This window comes from Poecile atricapillus, chromosome 36 (assembly GCF_030490865.1).
Source record: "Poecile atricapillus isolate bPoeAtr1 chromosome 36, bPoeAtr1.hap1, whole genome shotgun sequence".
Taxonomy (NCBI): domain Eukaryota; kingdom Metazoa; phylum Chordata; class Aves; order Passeriformes; family Paridae; genus Poecile; species Poecile atricapillus.
In genome coordinates, this window is record NC_081284.1 from 1,193,711 (window position 1) to 1,212,197 (window position 18,487).

Below are 18,487 nucleotides of genomic sequence, written 5' to 3' on the forward strand. Positions count from 1 at the left end.
CTCATAATTACTTAAAACACAAAATTAACTCTAAAAGGGTATACAAAAACACTCCGAAAACCCAATAAATCACGACCCTGCAACAAACCAGGCACCGTCCCAGTGCCCCCCTCGAGAGAGGGAGCGGAGGGGTCAACCGCCCGCCCCGCCGCTGCTGCAGCTCTGCTCTTATCTTTCTTCACATTCTCCACATACTCTCGCAGCGAGGAAAAATGGAGAGAAAGAAAAAAAAAAGCCTCACAGTTAACTTTAACAAATGCAGTTTTTTTTTGTTTTTTTTTCTCTCAATCTCTCTTGTCGTTCGCCGATAGAGGAAAAAAGGCATGATTTTGCAAAAGCAGGCGATTTTACACGAAAAGTCTCTCACGGCCAGGTGCTAACAACGGTGATCAGAGTGGCCTTGGAACTTTTCTTGCGCTGCTTCTACCCCCAGGGTGCCTTTGTTCTCTGCGCTCATCTCGCTGCTCCCCCATGTCCCTCTGGTTTGGGTGGAAACCAATTTAAATTTGGCTTCTTTTCTTCCAGGGTGGTAAAGATGGAACTTAAATAAGGTTGTAGTGCTAAAAGTGACTCCAAAAATGAAGCAAATAGTTCTGGATGTATTACATCCTGCCATAACTGAACAGATTCTGTTCGTTGTTTCAGCGTTCCCTGTGGAACTTTTTTCTCATTATTTTCTTTTCCCTAACTCTCCCTCCCTCTCTCCATGGGCAATATAGATAGGAGAGCTTCCCCAGCAGTGGGAGGTAAAGGCATCTGCCGCTGTGACGCAGGTAGAATTACGGGCTCACAGCTTCAGCATATTAATTACAATTTGCAAAGTTCGACCGAGAAACACAGTGTCCTTGCTCTTTTCCGTGATTGCCGTTTCCCATATATCAGAGCCGACATATCAGTCCGTTCTTGTACCGCAAAAAGCAGTGAGCACTGCAAATGCTCAAGACAATTAGCCCATATAATGAGCATATTCAGGTCCTTTTCCCTGGCTGCTCCGCCTCGTTTAACGAGGATGCAGAGAAGCAGTTTATCTGCTGCCCCAAATGCCATGCTAGCGGCTCGGCGGCAGGGGGGAAGGTTGCGAGCCTTCTACTGCGCCCCTGCCTTCGGACTCCCCCAGTGACTCACCCCCGTTGATTCGTGAGCCGCCTATCTGGTACCGATCCAAGGCAGCATCTATCTGCACTCAGATCCGCTCCACCAACCTTGGTCCAAGGCTCCGTCCCACCGTGTGTGGATCCACTGAAGCCCCCCTGCCCGCAGGGTGTCCCGTTCAGAGCGCCAAATGTTGAGAGACCACCAGCTCTTCACCAGTCTTCACAGAAGTAATTGTGAATGCCAGTTTATTTCTATCTTTAGCACACTTTTATAGGGTTCTACAGGGTCTGCAGGCAGAGCAAGTTACTATTGGCTAACACACACAGTTTACATTTTTTCTCTTACACACAGGGATATTGTTTTACTTTACTCTCTCTTCTGCATGAAGGTTTCAAGGACTTTAGCCCTTAATATCACGACTTATTTCAAAGGCTGGTTTGTGCATACAGGCCTTTACTAATATATAAAATATAGCAACATTAGGATTCAATTTCACCTGTCCAATCTTTACACATAAACCTTTGACATAGTCCGGGGCTGGGATTGGATCCAGCTGCTCCCAGTCTCCCCTTTTAAGAAGGAATTTAAAAGTCGAGGCATCCTGGAGGGGTTTGAGGATCCCTGGTGGCTGTTGGGTGTCATTTCTCCACCTCATGACTCAGCAGGAGTTTCTCCAATGAAGAAATAAAGCTTTTGCCTGAAGCTCCCACTCTGCCCATGACAGGAAGCCCTGGGAGTGTCTGTGACATCCCAGCTCTTTGGCAGCCTGGGGACTCCTGGGATGTCACCATGGAGCCCCCGGGAGTGTCTGTGACACAGCGGTGCCTTTGCAGCCCAACGTCCCCTGGGATGTCACCATGGAATTGCTGTGACTGCGTCTGACCACACGGCTCTTCAGCATCCCCAGAAACCCCTGGGAGTTCTCTGTGGAGCCCCTGTCTGTGCCTGTGACATTCCAGCTCTTGAACAGCCTGGAGACTCTTGGAATGTCCCCATGGAGCCCCTCTGAGGGCCTGTAACAAATCTGATCCTTGGTAGGCAACCATCTCCAGCCCCCTGTTGCTATAATCTGTTTCCATGGCAACCATCACAGCCCCCTGTTGCTATAATCTGTTTCCATGACAACCATCACAGCCCCTGTTGCTATGATCAGTCCCTTGGCAGCTCCATGGAGACCCCATGCCAGGGGTGGTTGCCATGGACACCAGCTCAGGCCTGGAGCCAGAATCCGTTGCCATGGCAACCATTTGCAGTCCCATCCCCAGGCTCGTGGGATCACAGAGCCACAGAATTGGCTGAGTTGGGAGGCACCCATGGGGATCCTCCAGTCCAACTGCTGGCCCTGCACAGGACACCCCAACAATCCCAGCCTGGGCCTGGCAGCGCTGGCCAAACGCTGCTGGAGCTCAGACAGCCCTGGAGCTGGGAGCCCTCCCTGGGGAGCCTGTTCAGTGCCCCAGCAGCCTCGGGGCAAAAACCTTTTCCTCACATCCAGCCTAAACCTGCCTGCCTCAGCTCCAGCCGCTCCCTCCACTCCTGGCCCTGGGCACCAGAGGGAAGAGGTTCCACAGCCCCCAGCCAGGGACCCGCTCCCAAGGCTGCTGCCATGGCAACCAGGCCTGGCACCAGCTGGGATGCTCGGTTTCCACGGGCTGGGCTTCAGGAATGGGATTTCCCCAATTTCCTGCTCCTGCCAAAACCGCGTCACCGCTCGCTTCCCTCCCGCCTCCCATGGAAAGCACAAAAGGCAAAGATCCCGGGCTGGGATAAGAACAATTTACTGGGAACAGCAATGAGATAAGGAACAAACAGGAACAGAAACAATTTTGCTAACAAAAGGGGTAAGACAAACTATTTGCAGGGAAATACACACCACCTGGCTTCTTCTGGCCACGTATTTCCTCCTGTCTGGAAAGGACATCCTTCTCCACTGGTGAGAGAGAGGGACTCCTTTTCCTGCCCCTGGCAACAACCTGAGATGGGATTGAATATAATGACAGGACCATGGCCAGACTCTCATGTTCTTCAATCCCAAATCATACCATTGCCATGGGCAGGAAAAGGTACAGGTGTCTTCCCTGCATGGATCACAGGGAATGTGCACCACAGCGGTGTGGATGTCAGGAGCGCTGCCACCTTCCTGAAAACCTCGGCCCTAAAGAACATGGATCACCAGGTCTCTTCACAGTCAAAGTCCTCCAATGGGGGATGATGCTGGAGCAGGGGACAAAGCTCTTCCTACATTCAGAGCATTTACAGGGCTTCTCTTACCGGTGCCTCCGTTGGTGTTTGGTCAAGTGAGAGCTCTGGCTGAAGCTCTTCCCACACTGGGGACACTCGTAGGGCCTCTCCCCAGTGTGGATGATGAGGTGGGAGTTTTGCTTGAAGCCCTTCCCGCAGTCAGGGCAGCGGAAGGGCCTCTCATCCGTGTGAATCCGCTGGTGCACAAGGAGATGGGAGCTGGTTTGAAACCTCTTCCCACACTCAGGACACTCCTAGGGCCTCTCCCCAGTGTGGATCATCTGGTGGATGATGAGTTTGGATCTGAAGCTGAAGCCTTTCCCACACTCCCCACATTTGTAGGGCCATTCCCCAGTGTGGATCATCCAGTGGCAGATCAGGCTGTTGCTCCGGCTGAAGCTCTTCCCACACTCCAAGCACTTGTAGGGCTTCTCCCCATCCTGAAGCTGCTCATGGACCACCAACTCAGAGCCCTGGCTGGATATCCGGCCGCCTTCCCAGCACAGGGTGGGTCTTTCCTCCTCAGAGCACCCTGGGCTGGGTTTGGAGCCCCTCCTCCTGCAGGAGGATTTTGCTCCTCATTGGATTGCTGCACACTGCAGCTGCTCAAAACAGCTTCTTCCACAAGGTTCTGTCCTGGGGTTTTGTCCTCCCTGCTCTCCATCCTCAGCTCCTTGTCTGGGGGAGGAAGGACAAGGAGAGGATGGGATTTGCCTCTGTGCCAGAGGGAAGGGGAAGGAGATCCCCCCAGTGCGTCCCCGGCAGGACGGCGTTGGCAGCGGGTTTGTCCTGCAGCCGGGGGCCAGGCTGGGCTGGGAGATGGAGCAGGAGAGAGAGGGAAAGGGGCACTGACTTCCTCCTCACCTGCCGGGTTGTCCTGGGGCATCTTCCTCTTCCTCACAGCCTCCTTCTCCATCCACCCAAAGTTTAGGAATGAGAAATCCTGGTTTCTGAAAATGCAATGGATGAGCACTTTGGGTTAGGGGGTTCCTACTCTCCAAGTCCATCTCTAGAAGTCACCGAGCATCTGGTGCCCATATAAACCACCCAAACACTAAGATTCAGTCCCCTAAAATACACAAATGGCCAAGATTCACCAAAAACACCCATCCATGCGTTTACCCTCTCTGGTCTCTCCACTCTGGGGTCCTGGAGGTTCCCGATGTCTGGATTGCTGTGGGTCAAGTTTGTGTTGCTGTTCCCCCTCTCTGTCTGCTGGGGCTCCTGGCAATCCAGGAGGCTCCCCTTCTCTGGCCTCACCACTTTGGCATCCCAGGAGTCCTGGATGGGCAGCACTGTCTGGGCTCCCTGTTTCAGGCTCCTGGGCTATCCCTGGGCCCCCTTGTTCATGCTCCCAACATCTGCAGGCTTCGGGAGCACCCCCAGCACTGGCATTGCCCGTTTCTGCTGCCCCCATTGCCGCTTTCCCTGCCAGCCCTGCTGGTCCCGGGCCATCCCCACGCGGCTCCGGGCTGACAATGCAGCCCCTGAGGCGGGCAGAGCAAGCCCCAGCACGGGGGGAGCCTGCATGCTCCGCTCCCTCGGCAGCCGCGCCCAGCCCCGGGCACAGAGCTCCGGCAGCCCCCATTGCCGCCCCCTCCCCAGAGAGCCCCGGGGACCCCCGCAGCCGGGGCTGCCTCTGAGCCAGGCGGCCCCCGAGCCCGGCTGCGTGGCCAGGGGGGCACGGCGAGCCCGGGGCCTCTGTGCCAGCGCTTGTCCCGCTCTCCCTCAGCCTCTGCCCGGCCCGGCCCGGCCCCCCGAGCCCCGCCAGGCCCCGCACGGCCACGGCCGGCCCGGGCCGCTCCCCTCGGAGCCCTCTGCGGACACGGCGCCGGCCCGGCCACACGGACCCGCCTGTGCTGGGGGCCCACGGGCCGCCCAGCGCTGCCCGGGCCTCGGCCCCGAGCACAGAGCTCTGCCCGGGGGGCTCCCGGCCCGAGGCGGCGGCTCCGGGCCCGCCCGGCCGCTCCCGGCTCCCACAGCCCGCCCGGGGCCGCCCCGCCCGGGCCGGGGCTGCAAACCGCTGGGCACAGCTCACAAAAAAACATTCCCCCAGCCCCACAGGAACACCAAAATCACAACCGGCCATCACCCCCCACAAAAAAAACATCCAAACCCTAAAACCACAAACCCACCGCTTCCACCCTCTCCTCCTTCCCCTTCCCAGGGACCCCGAGCCCGCGGCAATGGCCCCGCAGCGGGACAAAAAGCTGCTCCGGCCGAGGCACTTTGAACACCCTGAGCTCTCCTCAGGGGGCCCTACAACACCGGCCAATGGAACTTGGCCGTGCAAAGGAACCATTTTGGTGCTCCCTGCGGAGGCCAGAACTGAAGCTTTGTTCCTTTTCCCTCGGGCCAGAGACCCTCGGGCTGTTTTCTGCACACACTTCCAGCCCCCAGCGCTTGCAGCAGGCGCTGCCTGCAAATGTCCCACTGCCAGAGCCCTGGCCTTGCTGTCACCCGCTGTGGCTGGCCATGAACAGAGCTCCTGCACTTGCATTTCCAGCTGCTGTGCAACCAGAGCTGAGGGATCTGCAGCTGCCTGAATGCAAAACCTGGCAGAGGAGCCTCTCTCGAGGGGGAAATCTCCCCCTCCTCAGCCAGCCCGTGGCAATGCTGCCATTCTCTGCTGCTGCTGCTGCTGCTGCTGGGGCACTCGGGGCTCTGGCTGAGCAGGAAAGGTGACCCTGAGCCAGGAGCTTTCCTTGGCTGCAGCAAAGGCTCGATGCACAAAGACCTTCCCGGGGCTGTGCTTGTTTGTTTTTTTCAATTAACTGCCCCTGTCAGCTCTGGGCAGAGCTCTGTAACTGGGTGTGACACTTGTCTGTGGCACTGTCGGGGTGGCCAAGGGGACCTTCCCCGAGCTGTGTGCAGAGGAATCCACAGCAGCCCAGGCCGAGGGTGCTCAGTGGCCGCTCAGTTCCGCTGACTGGACGTGGCTCTGGCCGCTTCCCTTGGAGCGTCTCCAGGGAGGGAACGCTGGGGCTGCCCCGGCTGTGGTGTCACTGCCAGGGGAACGCTGGGGCTGTCCCGGCTGTGGTGTCACTGATAGGGGAACGCTGGGGCTGTCACTGCTGTGGTGTCACTGCCAGGGCAACGCTGGGGCTGCCCCGGCTGTGGTGTCACTGCCAGGGCAACGCTGGGGCTGCCCCGGCTGTGGTGTCACTGCCAGGGGAACGCTGGGGCTGTCACTGCTGTGGTGTCACTGCCAGGGCAACGCTGGGGCTGCCCCTGCTGTGGTGTCACTGCCAGGGCAACGCTGGGGCTGCCACGGCTGTGGTGTCACTGCCAGGGGAACGCTGGGGCTGCCCCGCTCCTGCCCCACCCCATCAGCTCTGCCAGCGCCTCCAGGGGACACAAAGGCTGAGCCAAAGGGTGAGAGTTGCACAAGGGGCTGAGCTGGGATCTGGCACCCATTGGGATCATCGAGTCCAGCCCCCGGCCCTGCACAGACACCCCAACAATCGCAGCCTGTGCATCCCTGGCAGCGCTGGCCAAAGGCTCCTGGAGCTGCGGCAGCCTCGGGGCCGTGCCCATTCCCTGGGGAGCCTGGGCAGTGCCCCAGCCCCCTGTGGGGGAAGAAGCTTTTGCTGATCTGCAGCCCAGCCCTGCCCTGGCCCAGCTCCAGCCGTTCCCTCGGCTCTTGTCCCTGCTCACCTGGGCAGAGATCAGAGCTTGCCCAGAGAAGCTGTGGCTGCCCCTGGATCCCTGGAAGTGTCCAAGGCCAGGTTGGAAGGGGCTTGGAGCAGCCTGGGATAGTGGAAGATGTCCCTGCCATGGCAGGGGGTGGAATGAGAGGAACATGAAGGTCTCTTCCAAACCAAGGCATTCTGTGATTCTGGGATTTTGGGAGAGATGCTGAAGCTCTGGCTCAGCATTGTAATAAATGGAATTGAGTCGTGCTAACTAAATTGGAACTATTTGCAAACTTATTTAGAAGCAATCAAAAGGATCAGTGCTACAATGCACCTTTGCAGATGTTACATGTTAAAATTGAGGTACAGGATGTAGTTTAGAAGATAAGTGATGTCCCAAGTTGAAAACGGCCTTGAGATGGACAAAATTAGAATGACTGTAGGCATAGGGCCTGAAAATCAGTGAATATCAGACTAATTAGTAGACTTACATAACACAACGCTCAGTAAGCACATGCAAACCTGTAAGGTTATCCAAAGGACAATGAGGAAGAGGAGAAGCCTTCACCAAAAGACCCCCAAAAGAAGACTGAAGACCCCCTAACAACAAGTGAGGCATGCACTGTGAAGAAAAGTGATGTAAGTCAGAAAAATTGGAAATAGGAGGAGATTTATGAGAAACATTAATGAATATGTAGAAGCATACAGTATATAAGTTCAGCTTAAAGTGCTTTGTTTTCTGTGTGAGGCAGGGTGGGAAGCCCCCTCTGTACCCCGGTCAGTTTTGTACGTCAGGTGGGGTGAGAAACTCTCCCTGTACCCCAGTCGGTTTTCCTTATGCTTTAATCATATGGAATTACTTGCAAATTACATATATAAATTGCATTTTTTTATTAAATTGTATTCTTTTATTAAATTGCATTCTTTTACTAAATTGCATTCTTTTATACCAAATTATTATTCAATTTACTAAATTGTATTCATTTTTAATTAAACTGTCATTAACCCAAGAGACCAAGTTGTCCAAATTCTAATTTCATTTAGAACAGTTTTATCTCCCCCAATGTCTGGACCCAGCAGCAGCCATGGGTGGGCTCCTCCCTCTCGCTGTGGCTGTAACTCACCCAGGGGCAGCAAGTGAATCAGGTCCCTCATGGGCCAGCGAGTGCCAGAAAGGAACATTGCTCCTTGGGGAAACACAATGTCCTTGGGCTTCAGCAGAGCATTGAAATGGGCCCCCTCGAGCACCTCAGCTCCAGTGAAATCTGCTCTTACTGGGCTGGGCCCAGGAGATGTCCCAGAGCAGCTGCAGAGGAGTCGCTGTCAGGAGGAGGGACATGGATCAAAGTGTGATGTAGATCAAAACAAGCTCTGCTGGTAGCTCATTTTTGTTAGTGTTCTAAATGAAATTAGAATTTTGACAACTAGGTCTATTGAAGTAATAGTAATTTAATAATAAATAAAAAATGTATAGAATTTAGTGCATTGAATACAATTTTGGTATAAAAGAAATACAATTTAGTAAAAGAGTACAATTTAGTAAATATATTCAGGTGTATATATACATATATATATGCATATATATATAATAATATACAGTTTGTCAGTAATTAAGTATGATTAAAGCATAAGCAAAACTGACCGGAGTATGAGGAGGGCTTCTCACCCTACCTCACATACAAAAAGAGCAATTCAAACTAAACTTATATACTGGATGCTTCTGCATATTCATTCATGTTTCCCAGAAGTTTCCCCCTACTTCCAATTTTTAAATTTAAATCACTATCCTTCATGGTGCATGCTTCACTTGTTGCTAGGGGGTCTTCAGTCTTCTTTTGGTGGTCTTTTGGTTGAAGGCTTACACTCATCCTCATTTTCCTCTGGGTAACCTCACAGGTTGCACGGGTGTACTAAGCATAGTGTTATGTAAGTAAGCATTGTGCTCCACTAATTAGTCTTATCTTTTATAATTTTCAGGCGTTATGCCTAAAGTCATTCCAACTTTATCCATCTCCAGGTCGATTTTGTCTTAGGACATTTCTTATCTCAAAAGTACATGCTCTACCTCAATTCTAACATGTAACATCTGTAGGGGGGGTACATCTGCCTGGTAACACCAATTCCCTTGATTCCTCCTAATAATAACTTTCCAAATAGTTACAATTTAGTTACCACAAATCATTTCCATTTATTACAGCAGGGTGTGAAAACAGGAGCATTGTTTGGTGTGGCCTCCTCTCGCCTTTCACACCTTTCAGCACTTTGACCCAGCCAAGAGCTTTCTCCAAGAGTGCAATGAAGCAGCTGCTCCTGCTCCCAGCTCTGGCTCTTGCCAGTCTCTGACCCTGCCTGGTTTTGTCCCTCTTGCTGTGCCCTCTGTTCCCCCAGGGGCCCTGCCCCAGACTGAGGGATCAGATCCAGGCACTGCTGCTGCTCCCTCGGGACCAGCCCCAGTTTGGTTGTTGCTGGCAGTGCCAGCAGAAGCCGTGGCTGGAGCAGCAGGTGCTGACAGTGCCCCAAGGCCCGGGGCTGGAGGGGTCCCGGGGCTGGGGCTGGGAGGGAGCTGCCCCTTGTTCTCCCTCTGCCTCACACAGAGCTGGGCCGGGCACAAGTGGGGCAGCAGAGCCAACAGGGAGCCTGCGAGTCTCTTCCAGCCCTGCCTGCTCAGACTTTGGCCTTGGAGCTTCAGGTGGACAAAGGCAGCTGCTCTGGTCCCTCTGCGTGTGCCCGTGTTCAGCACTGCTGCTCCATCAGTCTGTGCCCAGCAACGGGGAAAAGCCTCAGCCCTGCAGGGCGGGGAGCTGCCGGGCTCTGCCTGAGCAGCTCAGCCAGCGGGAAGGGAGCTGCTCCACACGGGAACCAGGAGCAAAGGACATGCCTTTTCTAGGAGATGCTTTCTGTAAAAACAAAAAAAAAAAAAAACCAAAACAAAACAAAAAAACAAAACAAAACAAAAAAAACACAAAAAAAATATGAAAGATAAAAATTACTCGCAAATGTGTAGCGAAAAATCTTCTGTAACTCTGGAATAAGAAAGAGGTAACTGATCCTTTGAAAAAGAGAACTCAGCTTTGATTTTAGTTACTTAGTTTGTACACGTGCTAGTGGAAAGGATCCATTAGCTGCCTTCCTTTACAGATTTTATGGATGTTTTCCAATCTTAAGATATTTTACACTGCAGTTAAAGGAATAGGAAATTGAAATACATGTTCTTCATGACTGTGTTTTGAGTGTAAAAATTTTGCAGTTTGAAACTTGGACCTAAAGCGTTGCAAATGGAAGTGATAAATCCCAATGGACTGAGTGAATGCAGCTTTTCCTATGGGATGTGCAGCACTCCAAGGACTCCCTCAGTGGGGCTGGGGGTGCTTGGAGCTTTGTCCTGTGCCACTTTGGGATGTCATGAAATGGGACTTCACCTGCCACCAGCCCAGGTCACGCTCTGCCACCACCCCAGCTCCTTGGACCTTGTGTCCCCAAAGAAGACACAAGGTGTTTCTGCTGCTCCACCCTTTGCACAGATCCACAGAGAGCTGGGATTATCCCAAGTCTTGTGTCTCCATTGTGCCATATTCCTAAAGAGCCAGCAGCCCATCCTGACGAATATGATGAGTTATGTGGATGGTTGTCAGCTCCCTTTCCTGCCTAGAAATCCTGAAACTGCTTCTAAATGCTGTTCCCTTCAGTTCATGGACACCTACTCACACAGAGCTGGGAAAAAAAATCCCCTGGCCATAGCTTACAAGGTGAGTTATGCCAAAGTTAGAGCTCTGTGGGAAATCTCTATCCATCTCTATCCTTTTAATATATCTATACGTGGGGGTGTGCATGGATGTGTCTTGTATGGAAAGGAAGGAGTGTGCAAACAACGTGACTGACACTTTCACCCTCTGTGTTCATTCCATACCATGGGTACAAAGGTATTATGGAAACCTTTGCAAGGACATGTTGTAGTTGATAGCTTGAAATGTATTTTTTCTCTTCTTTTAGTTGTGATTCCCCCCCCCCCCCCCCCCCCCCCCAGCTTCTCTTTCTCCTAATTGTTTACCTGGCGTCAAGTTACCATGGTTACTGAAGTTTCTCTCCTCAGCCCCAGGGCGAGAGGCCGGATAGACTAAAGAGAGGACCCTGCTGGCATTTCCAGCTGCTTGAAGTTTCTTTAGCCCAGGAAAGCACGGGGTTGGGAGAAGAGAGACCCTTCTTTCCAACAGGGAAGTTTGTAACTTTGTTTTTCTTGTCCCAGAATGCCTCTGAGCTGAGAGTGCATGCTTACCTTCCCTTTCTTTCCCCCCTGTGTTGCCAGGAAACCAAGCCCCCCCCCTCTCCCCCTCTGTCCCTCTGTGGAGAATACTACACCTCTGTGGGCATTTGAAAAAGTTGGTGTCTGTTATTTCTTATCTTGGTGTGTGTAACCTTGATTTGTAGAAAGTTTGTAAGATGTGCTGAGAAAAATAATTGGTTCTTTCTCTGATGTTCCCACCCTCCGAGAAACCCTGTTAAAAGAAACCCCCCAGAGCCCAAATCCTTTGTCTCTCGTCCTTTGGATTCCCCTTCACAGAAATAAACTGTGGAATGCAAACCAAAGAGAGAGTCCCCCCCTGATTTCTTTACTCGCTCTATAGACTTGGATTCTTGAAGAAAATCAGTGAACCCCACAAACATTTGCTGGCTCGAAACTCGAGTGAAGAGAAACCTCATCACTGAGCCAGCCGGGCCACTCGAGAAGATCGAGTCGAGAGACCTTCTGTCCATGGATACAAAGACATCCAAGAGCCCCTGGCACAGACAGACCCTTCTGTATATGGATACAGAGACATCCAAGAGCCCCTGGCACAGACAGACATTGCTGCTCTTCAGCCAGTGACAGGATGAGTCCCTGAGCCTGGGGCTTGGCCTTCCTCGTGGAGAGGGGCATCAAGGAAGGCTGCAGTGTGATGGAGACTGTGATGGGCTGGGAACTCACTAGGGGAAAGGAGGGAACAATTGTGAAGTAAAAGGCAGGTGGGGGAGAGAACTGTTCAGAGAAGGGCTGAGCTACAGCTTGAGAAAGCTGAAAAATGACATTTGGGGTCATCCCAGATTGATTTCATTTCAGAAGTTATGGAACAAGTTTAATTTTTGCGGGGTGTCACGTTTTCCTTTGGAGGTGGACACTCTGCAGACTTGAGCTGCATTGCCAAAATGCTCAAGTCTCTGCTGCAGGTCACACCATTTCTTCTTTGGCTGATCCCGGCCCGGTGCTGAGCCCAGCAGAGCCCTGGCAGAGCCCAGAGCAGCCTCAGCATCCGCAGAGCCCGGCTGCAAGGAGAGAAACCAGAAACCGCCCGTCAGCTCAAGGCTCCTGTCCCCTTGTCCCAGCCACCCACGGTGCCCAGGCCATGCTGGCCGTGCTCAGAGCTGGGCCCAAAGCTGCCCATCACTGCTGCCTTTGGGAGCAGAGCAGGAGGGCAGGACATGTGCCCAGCCTGCAGCCAGCCACGGCAGATCCAGCCCCTCAGCAGCTGCCCAGAGCGGGATGCTCCTGTGCCCGCTGCCATCTCCCAAAAGCTCTTGTCCCACCCATGCCAAGGAGATGAGGACCCACCTCATGCCATCTGCTGCCAGAAGAAAAGCTGGTCCCAAACGATGTCCTCAGCCTTCTCCAAGGGCACGGCTCATCCACACCACAGCTGGTCCCAAGCACTTCCCGATCCAGACTGGACCCCACCAAGAACGCTTCCTTTAGAAAAACAAACAACAAATTAATGAAAATAGGTTACAGACAAAAGGGGAAAGAAGAAAATGGTAAGAAATCTTACGTCTCTCAGGAGTTTGAGGAAGGCCCAACCCCTACATTCTAGGGGAAAAACCCACCCACGGGTGAGGGAAGCCCATGCTTTCTCCCTTCCCCCCTGTACTGTCCCCCAAAATCACGGTGATCCCAATGCAAAGCAGGGGAGTGGAGCAGCCCAAGCCCTTCCTTGCCTGCACAGCAAAGCAGCCGTGCTCAGGTTCTGGAGTCCCACCTGTGCTCCTGCCATGGGGGTTTGTTTGTGTCGGGCTGGCTGCCCCAGCCCCAGCCTGGGGCACGGTGGGTGCTGGGGGCAGTTGGCAGGACCAGGAGCCCACTCCCATTTCGTAACCACCCCAGCCCACACCCCCAGCCCTGCCAAAAACCAGCTGGGCAGCCACTGAAGAATCAGTTGCATCCACCCCAGCAAAGGGGAAACCTTTGGTTCCCGGCCAATGCACAAATCTGGGAGCATCCCCTGGGTCTGGACATACCTGAAAATTCTCTGTGGAGCCTGGCTTTGAAGAAGGTGCCAGAATCAAAGTCCATCATCGCCAGCTGCCACTGGCCAGGTGGAGGAAGTGGTTGTCATCCTTGCTGTTGTCCTCCATGTCCCCAGCAGCAGCAGCAGCCCCACCTGGTGCAGCTTCTCCAGGGGCTCCTTCTTCCCTGGGGTGACACCGGGCTGTCAGGGTTCTGCCCAGGGCCCGGCTGTCACTGAACCAGGACAAGCAAAACCAGCTCAGATGGCGGCCAGCAGTGCTGGGCAGAGCAGCTGAGCTCCAGCACAAGGGCTGCGTGTTCCCACTCGATGAGCCCTGTGCAGTGACACAGGCAGGACAAAGAAGTCTGGGTTTCTTTGCTTCTGATTGCCAGGGTATGTGTGGAGCTGTAACTTACCAGGTCCCTGCATCACTGTGCCTGTGGCTCTCTCCCTTCTTCTACGGCTGATGAATATCCTGCATCCAGGGATCACAGAACAGGTCTTCTAATGAGGGCCTGTCCAAGTAGTGCAGGGATAAACACCGCCTGATCAGATCTTGGCAATCTGGGGAGAGAAACCACAAACCACTGGTCAGTTGGAGAAGGCTCCTGTCTGCTTTGCCCCACTATACCCCTGCCCAGGCCATGCTGGATGTGCCCAGAGCTGGGCCTAAACTTTCCCATCAATTCTTTGTTTTGGAGGAGAGCAGGAGAGCAGGACATGTGCCACCTCCTCAGCAGCTGCCAGAGCGGGATGCTCACGAGCCCGCTACTGTCTCCCAACACTGGTGTTCCCCCCGTGCCCAGAGATGAGGATCCACCTTGGGAGAGCTGTTGTGGCAGCAGGAGATGGCCCCAGCTGATGTTCCAGCCCCTCCTGAAAGGGTGCTTCCCGCAGACCATCTCATGCAGCAGGATGCCCAGGGTCCAGACGGTTGCTGCCTCGCCATGGTACCATCCGAAGTTGGTCCATTCCGGGGGTCTGTATGATCGTGTTCCTATGGAATATGGATGGAGCTCATCAGGGGGATGCTGCTGCTCCCAGAGCCTGACCCCAGCATCTCTGGGCATGTGGGGCTACCCCAGTGGCACATGGGGTGACCTGCTGCCCTCTCGACAGCACCTGGGACTTGTGTACAAACCCAGGGTTTGAAAAGAAGGCACTGGTGCTGGAAGACGGCAGCAGAAACCCTGGCAAGGCCTGACCATGACACACAAAGGAAAAACCCACTCACAGTGCTGGGGAAAAACCATACCCACATCCTCCCTGCTGGCATTGCCCAAAAAATATTATGAACCTAGGCAAAGCAGGGAAGAAGAGCAGTCCAAGCCCATTCTCACCTGCACACCAAACCAGCTGGTGCACAGGTCCTGGCTCCCCCTCTCTGCTACCCCCACCCACAGGGGATTTTGTCAGGCTGGCTGCCCCAGCCCCAGCCCCAGTCCTGGGAGAATCCCTGCTGCCACACCCTGGGTGGGCCATGAGATGTTGGGCCAGGAGATGCCGGGACTGGGAGCCTACCCCTGGGTGGGCTCACCTGCAAATTGTGTGTAGGCTGTGTCCTGCAGGTAGGTGCCACAGCCAAAGTCAATCAATTTTGCCACGCCGGTGTCCAGGTCTACCAGGATGTTCTCCGGTTTGATGTCTTTGTGAAGGACCCCGCAGCTGGTGCAGTGCCGCACGGCCTCCAGCACCTGCCGGAAAAGCTCCCGCGCCTCTTCCTCGGACAGGAATATCCGTGCCCGAATGTAGCGCCGCAGGTCCTCACATCGCTCTGGGCGCTCCAGCACCATTACGATGTGCTTGGGGAGCTCAAACCATTCCAGCATTTGCACCACACCGGAGAAGCCTGTGGACACCTTGTCCAGCAGCACTATCTCCAATGGTGCGCTGGTGCCGTCGGGCTGCAGGAGGAGCACGGTGCCGTCAGTGGGGCTGAGCCCGTGCCAGGGCTCGGGGAGCCCTCAGCCAGCCCGGGATGCTCTGCACGCCCCGCTGGCCCCACGCCCGCTCTCCCCGCAGGGCTCCCAGCGGCTCCCACCCTGCCGGACCCCGGCTCATCCCCGCCCGGCACGCCCCGGCTTCTGCCGCTGGCCCCGCTCACTCACCAGCTCGCCCCAGTCCCGGATGCGGTTCCGTGGCACCTTTTTGATGGCCACCTGCAAGCCAAAGGGAGCAGCGGATTCAGCTCGCCGCCTACCGTGTCCAGCCCCATCCCACTCCTCCGCCCCCTTCGCCTTCTCCGCCCCCTCCTCCTCCTCCGCCCGCCGCTGGCTCCTCTGCTCACCGGGGCGCCATCCGAGAGCCGAGTGGCCGAGAAAACCCTGCCGAATCCGCCGCGCCCCAGCAGCGAGCCGATCCTGTAGCGCTGCTGCAGGGCCTCCTGCGCCTTCCCTGGGGAAGAGACGCGGCGGTCAGCGCTCGGCCCGGGGCCAGGAACGGCCCCCGAGCGCTCCCCGACCTCCCCGGGCCGAGCATCCGCAGGCGTCCGCTCCTTGCAACGCGACAGCGGCGGCTCGGGGCCAGCGGCCGCGCTGCCGAGCGGCGGAGCTCGGGCCGGGGAAGCCGCAGCGGAGGCGGCGGCAACGGCTGCACCGCCTGTGTCCTCCGCGGGCCCCGGGAGGAGCCGGGGCAAGGGCCAGGGCCGGGGCAGGGCTCGGAGCAGGCGGAGCCAAAGGGCGGCGATACCGCCCCAGCCCCAGGCACTGAGGCCCGCCCAGAAGCGCCAGCGCCAGCTCGGCTGGAGCCGGGCGGTGGCGAGAGCGGGACAGGACGCCCGGGGCCGCGGTCGGGGCCGGGGCCGGCGCCGGGGCCGTGGCCAGGAGCGGGCCGGGGGCATGTCCCGGGCGGGCAAGGGGAGAGGGGAACTGGTAGAGAAGGAGAACACAAAGACAGAGAGATCGGGAGTGGGTGAGGGACCGCGGGGGAGAGGGTAGAACAGAGGGATGGGGAGAGGAGAAGATACAGAGGAGAGATAAAGTAGTTTCGTTTGCTGCTTTCTCTTTGCGCTGCTGCTGCTGCCGCTGCTGCTGCTGCCGCCGCTGCAACTGAAGCACCGGGGCCGTTTGTCCCCGGGGCCGTTTGTCCGTTGCCCGCTCGGCCCTGCCCCGAGCCCCGCGCTCCCCGGGCAGCCCCCGAGCCTGGCCAAACACGGGAACTTTGCCGTGTTGAGCCAAGAGCCAGAGTCTTGATTCCTGCACAGGGGCACAGCAATGCCCTTGGCTGCTGCTGTGCCTTGTCCCTGCTGAGCGTCAAACACTGTCTGAGCACATTTCCTGTGTGAGGAGCAGGAGGTTTGGGCCGCAGGACATTCCGTCTGTGCCCCTGCCCCGCAATGGGTGGCCGTGCCCGGGGCTCTGGGCCTGCCCCGCGTGCGCTGAGCTCCCGACACTGCGGGAGCTGCCCGGGCTGGGCTCAGGTTCCCACTGGGACTGGGCAGCAGGCTGGGCTCCAGCTGGGATCAGCAGCAGCTGGAAATACCTCTGGGCATCTCCACTTTCTGCTGTTGCTCGGAAGAAACAATGAAGCGACAAGTTCTGTTTTTTCTTTCTCCTGGTGTATTTTTTCATTTTATTTGCCACTGCAGAGGCAATTTGTGTGATGGCCTCTGTCAGTTGATTCTATTTCAGCAGCAGCAGCAACAGGGCTGTGTTTGAGCACTGCAAACGTCCGCTGTGTGGCTTTCATTCCCCTCGACTTAGTGCTCAGGGCCTTGGGAGCATTCTGATCTCTACTGATCATGATGCCTGAAACAAAAATCCTGAGCTCCCCATCACAAAAGGACTCTGGGCAGCACTGATTGAAAGAGGCAATTGCAGTTGTACTGCTAAAATTCAGGTGGCAAGCAGAAGAGGGGCAAGAGCAGCCGAGATCTACAATGTCCAAGGCCAAGGCACCAAGAGCCTCCTGCTGTCACCTCAGGGTGAGTAAAACAGAGCTGAAAACAGCGCTGGAACCCGATCCTTTCTTCCTCTGAGGGCTGGCTCAGGGCAGCAGAGGCGGGCCCTGAGGAAGCCTGAGGGCTGTTTGTGGGGGATTGTTGCTGTAGTCCAGAATTGCCCTGGAAAAAGCCCTGGGAAGCCGAGGCAGGAGCAGGTGGGAAGGGCCGGCGCTGCTGCTGCTCCTGGCCGGGAGCCCCGGCCGGGCCGGGCCGGCGCCCGCTGCGCTGCGGCTGCTGCTGCTGCCAGAGCCGGGCGGGACTCGGGGACAGGGAATGGACACGGGGGGACAGCAAAGGCCTTGGGGGCTGCAGGGATGGTGGTGCTCGGGCCAGCGCCAGCACAGAGCTTCAGCCCGCAATGAACCCCGAGGGAAACGCTGGGGAAAGGCTCCATTCAGCCTTTCTTTACTCGGCGCTGTGAAGGGACGGAAATAAAAGGAGAACAAGCAGGGCCCGACCCCTTCTCCTTTGGGAGGAGCCCCGCGCCTGGGGCTGTGAGGGGCTGTGAGGGGAAATGAAGGGCTGTGAGGGGCTATGAGAGGTTCTACAGGGCCATGAGAAGTTCCATGGAGCTGTGAGGGGCTGTGAGGGGCCATGAGGAGCCTCAGCCCTGGCAGGAGGGGGTCCCACCATGTCCCCAGGGCAGGGCAGCCGTGAGGGGCTGTGAGTGCAGACGTGGCAGCAGAGCGGGCTTGGGGCACCTCTGGGAGGGGATGAGACCCTTCCCCAGCTCCACACCACACCAAACCCAGCATTAACAGGATTTTCCATCTTTAGAATGCACTGGCAACTGGGAGTCAAGTGTACAGTTTAATCCTGGTGGGAAGAGCAAAGGAATTTTCCCAGTGAGTGACATCCTGCCATTCTTATTAATGTTGAAGATTTAAAAGTCTAAAAATGAATAGGTATACTATTAAATATTAAGAAATACAATAACAAGAAATAAAGCCCGAAATCCCAGCACCCTGCTCAGTAATATGCTCTTATCTGTAGAAACAGATTAGTAATATATAAATAAATGAAACAGATTTCATTTATAATTCTGACTTCTTTCATTTTTTTCCCAAGGTTCTGGTCCCTTTCCTCCAGGGACATTTCCTTTACTCACCCACTTTCTCATAGTTAGAAGGGAGTTAAGCATACCAGAAAAGGCAACAGCTCCTGTTTCAAAGGGAAGCAGCCACCACTCCAGGAAACCTGAATTGCTTCCAGGCACGTGTGTGCACTTGAAGGGTGAGCAGTTGTTGGGGACAGAGATCTCAAACCCCTTCTAAGGCTGTGAGAAACCCACAAGTGGCAAAGTATCTTTGAGGGTCAACTCC

At 55.3% G+C, this 18,487-nt stretch overlaps 1 protein-coding gene across 1 annotated transcript; it reads right to left on the reverse strand.

Annotated features, from left to right (window-relative positions):
• Positions 1-14,778: 14,778 nt before the first annotated feature.
• LOC131590994 (serine/threonine-protein kinase pim-1-like) lies at positions 14,779-18,285 on the reverse strand (the record flags this gene model as incomplete). The annotated part of the gene is made up of 5 exons (XM_058861412.1): positions 18,274-18,285; positions 15,914-16,092; positions 15,513-15,645; positions 15,334-15,384; positions 14,779-15,129 (listed from the first exon to the last, which is right to left on the reverse strand). Coding segments are annotated over exons 1-5 (726 nt in total), but the record flags the coding sequence as incomplete, so codon positions are not given.
• Positions 18,286-18,487: the final 202 nt, after the last annotated feature.